This window comes from Colias croceus, chromosome Z (genome assembly GCF_905220415.1).
Source record: "Colias croceus chromosome Z, ilColCroc2.1".
NCBI classification, from domain to species: Eukaryota; Metazoa; Arthropoda; class Insecta; order Lepidoptera; family Pieridae; genus Colias; species Colias croceus.
This window is the reverse complement of record NC_059568.1, coordinates 586,975-595,631: the sequence shown is the minus strand read 5'-3', so window position 1 is coordinate 595,631 and position 8,657 is coordinate 586,975. Positions and strand designations below refer to the sequence as shown.

At 31.4% G+C, this 8,657-nt stretch overlaps 1 protein-coding gene across 1 annotated transcript in view; it reads left to right on the top strand.

Annotated features, from left to right (window-relative positions):
* LOC123704966 (facilitated trehalose transporter Tret1-like) overlaps positions 1-8,657 on the top strand; it is a 38,501-nt gene that overhangs the window by 16,736 nt on the left and 13,108 nt on the right. The window contains exon 2 of the mRNA XM_045653489.1: positions 1,493-1,604. Within this exon, the coding sequence (XP_045509445.1) occupies positions 1,493-1,604 (112 nt within the window). The remainder of the gene's footprint in view (positions 1-1,492; positions 1,605-8,657) is intronic.

Sequence of the window (8,657 nt, the reverse complement as noted above, 5' to 3'; positions counted from 1 at the left end):
CTGGTCATTCAATCAAATAGCAGAATCAACCAGATGACTGTGACATATAAATAATTTACTTCGCTATGCTCAGCGTGCATGGAGAACGAAAATACGCTCACGTCATTATGGAATTAACGTCGGTTGTGTAGACTGTAGTGGGCTAGACACTTATGTTCTCCCGGTTTCCTCCCAGAAACTTTCCACAGTGTTCATAAGCTGCTTATCTTCATGCAGTAGCGGGAGTGGTTTCAGATTTTACTGTTATTCCGCCCCTTTTCTCTTTCGTCAGACCCGGTATAGAAACGAAATTAAATATTGACTGATTAAAAAAATCGTTCCAATAGGTTTGTGTGAAAACATGACAAGCATACATACAAAAACAAATGTTTCCTCTTTATAGTTTATTAGTTGAGATAATAATTAATATTGCATAGGAAATGTAAAAGTATTTATATATTAGTTATAGGAAGTATGTTTGGTAATATTAGAGTGGAAGTCGTGAGTACCAGTATGGATGTTTGGTTCTATTTGAAAGAAAAGTAACTAATGGGATCCGGTTCGAAATAATTTTGGCACAGGGATAGATTATAGTTAGACTTTTCTTATACACAACACTTGAGTGAATTCGTATGCTTTTAAAATTATGAACCTAAAGATGCAATATTCTGATTTCGATATCGCAAGATGTCCTTTGCGAATTTTTGCAATAAATTTATTTTCGAGTAAAAGAGGTTATTATCACTAACAAGTTAGTTTTTGTTTCGTTTTTAATTGATGTTTGTGTTTGTCTCGCAGTTTTAACAAGTGACATTCTATAAATAGTAAACATAATATACTACTTGTATATTGTAGGCCGGTTTCTCGCTAACTTGTAAATTATAATTAGGTACTTCTTGTTAGTGACGTCAATTAACTCATGGAGCTACAAGCCGGCTTGCTTTAAGCTAAATAACATTGAACGAACGGAAGGTTAACACTATTTAGTATTTACCACCTTAAAATTTATTGCTGACATATTCTTTATCTGAATTTCGTTGTACCTAAATATAATTCTTTTGTTAACAAAAATGAAAAAACTAAACCAGATTGAATGTTCAGTACTGGACAACATTTAAATGGGACCAACCGGAATGCACTAGCTATCAAATAAAAAAGCTTCACCAAAATCGGTTCACCCAGTCGAAAGTTGAAGGTAACAAAACAAAATAATTTAGTCAAAAATCTTTTCGTATTTTGAAGTAAGTTGGACTGATTTTTTAAAGTGGTTTTACACTATAACTTTAGTCTGTCAAGAGTATAACTACATATACAGTACTAGCGGTCCGCCCCGGCTTCGCCCGTGGTACATATTAACGTTTTCTCTACATAAGAACCATCCTCGTACTTCAAGGAATATAATAAAAAAAGAATTATCGAAATCGGTTCAGCCGTTCTCGAGTTATGGAATTACAACGAAAAGTGGCATTGATTTTTATATATTAGATTTGGATTAAAAAATGTCGTGTTTCAGATGGTGTTAGCAACGGAGCCCGAAGAGAGGTGTCACTACGGCTACAAGAAGGATCTCCGCACGGCGCTGCCGCAGCTCCTCGCTGTCAGTGTCAAGAACCTTCTGCTTCTAGGTAAATTCAGTAATGTTTTAATTGTACTTTTTAATTTTGTACACTTAATTAGACAATGAAATAGCATAAGATTTTTTTTCACTTATAGCAGGAGCAGGACTCATAATTCGAAGCATAAGAGATTGATAATTAATTTAGATTAATTCTAGTTAATATTGATTGTACTTTTTTGCTGGTCATCGTATACCTTGTGATAATAAATTTTATACAATAAACGTAATAAACTGATCGTTGCACCATAAGTTTATTAGGTCATCGCATAGAAAATATTGAGTCAAAGAAAACAGAAACACAATCCAAAGCAGATTGTCTGTAATCAGGGTTGGTTAAAGTCCACGATTACTCTCTAAGTAACAGTATTATTGTTTATTTCGATAAAAATATAATATAGTGATATCTAATTTTTAAACTGAATAGCCGTTAAGTTTTCTTATTTTCTTTTAATTTTTGGCAAAAATTTCTCGAGTTAAGTTGAATCTAAATCTAAAATAAGTTGAATCTAAATGACAATAACCAATACAACTAAAAAGAATTATTATCGAAATCGGTTCAGCCCACGTTCAGCCCTTCACGCGTGATGCGTGGTGAACTGATGACCAAGAGGCATAAGGATACATAAAAATCAATCTCTTTGATTGATTTTTATGTATAGCGATTTACCTTAGATACATCCCGTATCGGTATTATTTATATTATAAGTGTTATCTAAAATAATGGATTTTCTTGGTATAAATGCTTATGCATAGCTTCCAACAAATCAATGATTGTCACGACGTATTGACATGACGATTTAATATTTAATAGATATTGTTACATAAAGGAACATAATTTTAACATCCCTTTTAAAAGACTGAATAAATTTTAATTAAGGTGTATCAATATTTAACACATTTTAATGTTTTTCTTTTATATTATATCATACGCTATCTTTATTACCGTAGCGACGAAAATTGTTAAGCTATGTTAATTGTTAAATCTCAGGAATGAAGTATGAATTAATGGTAAAGAAAAAATATACAATGAAAACTAAACTGAGTCAAAATTATAATAAAACAAGAAAATCAGTGCATTTTTAACAACACTACTTACTTGTAAATATACGTCATGTAGTTGTAGTTGATCAGTAAATACATACTTATATACATAAATACTAGAGACGATGTTAAAGATTGCTTCCGTCTGCTGACATTTTATTACCTACAAGTTAAATTCTTTGGAAGCAGAAATCTATATAAAGTATTTTAATATTCTTATCGTTTAATAATTTCCTGGAGCTGATGAGTAGCCAATTATTCTGTCTGCGGATGTACTAAATAAAGTTTTTAAACTATGTTTTAATAAACGACAAAGGTTTTCAAGATGTATTTCTCTTATCACGATTAAAACTAAAGCGAGGATCACTTATCTACACTAATATTATAAAGAAGAAAACTTTGTTTGTTTGTTTGATTGTAATGAAAAGGCTCTTAAACTACTGAACCGATTTTAAAAATTCTTTCACCATTCGAAAGCTACATTATCCACGAGTAATATAGGATAGGTTTTATCCCGGAAATTCCAAAGGAACGGGAACTATGCGAGTTTTTCTATGAAACCGCGGGCGGAGCCGCCGGCGGAAAGCTAGTATCTAAATATGTTGAGAATTTATTGTTACCCGATACAATAGTTTTCATAAATATTCTCGTAACAAGATCAATTGTTTTTAAACAGCAGATATCCATGGTTATGAAATCGGCTATTGTTCTAGGAATAGACGATTCATTATCATTATATGTATATTTATAATTAGCAGTACATTGTAATATTTGTAACACGTAATAGAGGACAATTCTTTTTTAACAGTAAATTACGAATTATTAGAATTACAATGGTGCGTGAAAAACGTCATGTTGTGGAATTCCCGTCCCTACTTCATGGACACAAAGTAGGTTGAACATTTCAGTACCTATTATATTTTTCTTCAGTTTATATTTTGTACAGAGAGTGGACAATTTAAGTTTATAAAAGAAATAAATTTGCGTTATGATAGTTGAGCGCTTGATTATTACAATTTAACCATTTGTTACAGTAGCGTTTAGAGATTAGTTAAATGTAAATATTTTGAATTTTATAAAGTAAGTACTCCATAACTACGTTGTAACTTGTACTGTGTACTTCGTGAATTGTTGCAGTTTGATTGAATTAGACATTGTTGTTATGTGGATTTATCGATAGGCTTTAAATAAAAGGCTTCATTCTACTCCAACAGGAACCATGTTTGTAAGGACTACATTAATTCATCTTTTTCTTTAGAGATAAACTAAAAAAAAAAGTGTTATATGTCTTAAAATAATATTAATAACTTTAAAGTAGGTATTAATAAATGTGTTGAATATAATGTTGGAGTTTTGTTATTATCGCATAGTTTGTGCTGGCAGGAACAATGCTTATTTCCCAAGAGCAATGAGCGCCGCGGTAATGTCGAGATGAAAAGCTTTTTAATACATAAATTCAAACAATCATTACTTTGTGTTCGTGTAATGTTTATTTGTTTTTCTTTCAAGTACAACAGGGCTTTTTTGATATGAGTTTTGTGCCTTGAGATAGTAGAAGGCTAGATATGACGAAAGCTACTTTTTGACTAATGGATACCATCTGAGTGAACAAATTTTTAAAGTTTCATCAGTACAGAGTAAACCAGCATGTAGGTATATTTATATAATTCCATTTTCTAAATGCGTTTCATGTTATTACGCTGTACGCTCTTCAATATTATGTATTAGGGTTGATTTGAAATAGCTCTTGGCCTCAGACTTTCATTCGCAGACAGATTTTCTTATTTATCAATTTTAGCATAGATGTTTCCAGACCGTTTTTATCAAATCAATCCTAGAGTCTAGTTTGATATACTTTTTAAAAAATATTAGAAAGATTTTTAGAAAACCATGCAAAATAGCTAAGAAAAACGAGAAACTATTTATTTCCGTGTTTCAAGTTCAGTACCTTGGAAGTCGGAATGTCTGCTATTAATGTAATCATTTCATTACATGTCAGTACACAGTCCCATAGATTACACTGTAAGGACACTTCAATGTATCTTATCTAAATGTTAACGCGTAGATTGAGATTCTAGGCTTATCCTAGGCGAATCATACCGCCAGCGCCTGATATAAACTTTCCTAAGTGTGACCCATTCATTTCCTACTCCGTAGTAAATGCACAAAAGAATTATCTTCTTATGTAAAGCACTGTCAAATAATATAATCCAAAAACATCATATTTCCGGCAGTCCTTGTGATAACTATTTGTAAAATAGTTTTAATGTAAAATTATACATTTCTCAAAAACAATGAAATGTGAAATGAGAATCAACGATGTGTGATTCATGTCAACTTTGTAAATGTTTATGTCTTAAGAGCATACATAAGTGTTAACTCAACAAAATGCAAGTTATAATCAAAGTACCTCACAATTCACTATGTCAAAGTAAAACGATACCAATTTTCTTTCGAGTATCTACTATCTACTTGAAACCATCATTCCTTATCTGTCAACTAAAATGCAGTTTTGTATTAGTATTAGATTACTGAAAACGATTCGTCGTCTTGTTGATTTTAGGCTTGAGTCACGTGTAAGAAATTAAATATGTTTCATCTAGAAATATGATAATTTGATCTAAAATTATCATATTATTTCCAGGGTGTAGGTAGATGAACAGAGTAAGAATATAATACATGTTGACATGTAACATATTTCCATAAATATCACTATATGATTTTTGAATATTCATAAGTGGATTTGAATATTCATTTGTATGTGTCAAATAGGTGGCGACAGGAAGGGGTTGAAGATTTTACAAATATAAATGGCAAAGGTAACATATTTGTGACGCAATTCAGCCTACGCAAATCAATTGGTTTATAAACATGTTATACGCATAGATATTTACTAAAGACAGTTACTATTCTTATGAGCGAAATAATTCAAATATAATATATTTTTATCTAAACACACTTTTGAAGATGAGTGTACAGTTAAGACGGAATGCAAACGCAAGGAGAACGTGAAGTGTGCGGTTCAAGGGTACGCCGTACGCGACTGTACATCGGTTACTTTACACTTGATTATTGTCACAATTATTTATGAGAAAAAAAAACATTAAATTGAAGGTACATTTAAAAAAAAAGTGTTTAGGTCAGTACTGTACGCGATTGTACCAAAATCATTAAGGAAAAGGCATTGACCTCAATATGTAATACAATAGTATGTAGTAACTACATATATATTATCTAATCTGACTGAACGGTTTTTAGGGACTTATAAAAATGTCTGCCTGGTAAATTCCATGAGTTTCTTGAAAATAAAAAAACTACTAAAATTCAAGATTTCGAGCTAGATTTATTAGTTGTAGAATAAAGTCTAAACAATTTTTATGTAATTTATAACGACCTCCAATAAAGTATTTCTCATTATTATTATCGTCTATTTATTACACTTTATATACATTCTAACACATAATAAATTGCATTGATTGAATTACATTTATTTTAATAAATAGCAAAAAAAGGTCGATCAAAATGATTGATCAGCACAATAAGCAGAAAAATTTAAAATGTAAAAATTAAATAAAAAGGATAAACAGGAGATGTAATACGAGGAATATGATATTTAGAAATTAGAAAGGGCATAGGCAACTTTTTATCCCGGGAAAATGACGCAATCCCGGAAATCCCACGGGAACGGGAACTATGCGGGTTTTTCTTTGAATGCGCGGGCGAAGCCGCGGGCGGAAACCTAGTTTGTCATAAAGAAAGAGTGACAAATAATAGATACGGTATTTGGGTACATAAGATTGTCTGAGTGCAAATTATGTCTCACACTTGTTGCTGAGACTTGAACCAACAGTGACGATGTCAACAAACTTATCTGTGTTTATTTCTTATCTAGAAGATCATAATCCCGAGCTCTTGTTGCTAGACAGTAACGAGACTGCCTTATGATATCTATAAGCTAGCCTCAATCCGTGGCATCGCTTGCTTTTGTCCAAAAAATGTGAACCATTTTGAAGGATTAAAATACCTCATGATTTTCAATCTTTATATCAAACTAGCTTTCCACCCGCGGCATCGCCCGCGCAGTCAAAGACAAAACCCGCATAGTTCCCGTTCCCGTGGGATTTCCGGGATAAAACCTATCCTATGTCCTTTCTCGGGTATCAAAGTATCTCTATACCAAATTTCATGCCAATTGGTTCAGTAGTTAAGGCGTGATGGAGTAACAGACAGACAGAGTTACTTTCGCATTTATAATATTAAGTATGGATATTGAAATTACTTATATTTTTTTTTACGTATAAATGAAAAATATAAAAAGAAAAGGCTGTCGCAGGAAATAACATTTTACTTTTCGACTAATGATTCCCACGTAGGTATTCTACATCTATCTTTCTAATATATATAAATCTCGTGTCACAATGTTTGTCCTCAATGGACTCCTAAACCACTTAACCGATTATAATAAAATTCGCACACCATGTCCAGTTCGATCCAACTTGAGAGATAGGATAGTTTAAACATGTAGGTACCACGGGCGAAGCCGGGGCGAACCACTAGTAATATTATATAACTCATAGAGGTAAGTATATTAAATAGGTAAACATTCACAAGCTTATTATTTAAAAAAAAACCCACACGATATAAAAATACTTTTTATGTGATTTACCTGTACCTACCTATAATTTATTTAATCATGTCCTTTCATATTGTAAGTATGATAATAATCCGAGTTTGATCTATTTTCAATATAACCGCATGTCGACAACCTTCAGGAATAACGTGTAGAATATTTCGGGATATTGAATATTTATATACATTTTAAGTAAAGTCCGTATTTTTCAGTGAAAATGTATTTTAATGCTTTTAGTATCCTTTGAGAGATTATGCACTGAATCACAGAATAGGTAATAACTATAGTAGCTAGCTAACTGAATGTACACTAGATTAGACAGAGAAAGATTTGTCTATTCTAAATGAATTTGGATTCAAGTGATATTGAAATAAAACTCACCTATCGATTAATTATTTATGTACTTATTCAATGGATTCGGTCAGGAAATAAATGTCAAGATCGTTCGGAAACGAAGTCACTATCTTACTATGTTTTGTTGCTATTTTTAACCTACTTCAAAAAAGTGCACATTCTAGATTAATGTGTAATTTGTTTTTTGGTGTATTACGTCGGGTAAACTAAATTTTATATATATTTATACATTTAATCCCGTGTTTTTATTTCGAACATGAACTGTCGAGTAATTTATATGTAATGCATATTTAATGACTTCGTTACATCGATAAAAATAATAATAAATTAATAATCCAACAAAAAAAATGTTACCGGCAATAAAAAAAAAACAATTAGTCGGTATTATCTAGATTTAAAAGAAAAAAAAACTACACATACCTATGTAGGTAGGTACTTGTGTAATATCGTTGTTAATTTTCTTAATAAAATGACTGTCGTTAAGTAGTTTACAAGATTCGCACATAAACCTACATTTATAATAATTAATAATGAACTTGTATCCTAAATAGACATACAAGTTTAGTTTCCTGGTTGGCTTGTCCTTCCGGTCACTATTGAGCGCTAAATACTTGATATATTCCGGTTCCCAGCGATTATACCTAATGCAGCTCCTAAACAGTTTCTAGCTCTTTAATAAGTCAGATACTTGCATAAATTACCACTTTCTGTGATCTTTTTTTGACTCGATTTACAATATATTTATATTGTGTTAAATTACCTACTTATAAACTTAAATACCTAATCACTACAATACATAGTATAAATCAAAGTCGCTTTCTCTGTCACTATATGTCACTTTGTCCCTTTGTATGCTTATCTTTAAAACTACGCAACGGATTTTTTTCTTTTTGAGTTTTTCTTTCAAAACGCCGGCGAAATCTAGTCTTAAATAAATATTAACCTCGCATTTTTAATGAATACTAAATTTAAATATATATATATGTATGTAGTATGTACTAGGTACATTCGTAATCATACTCAGTCTAAACCACA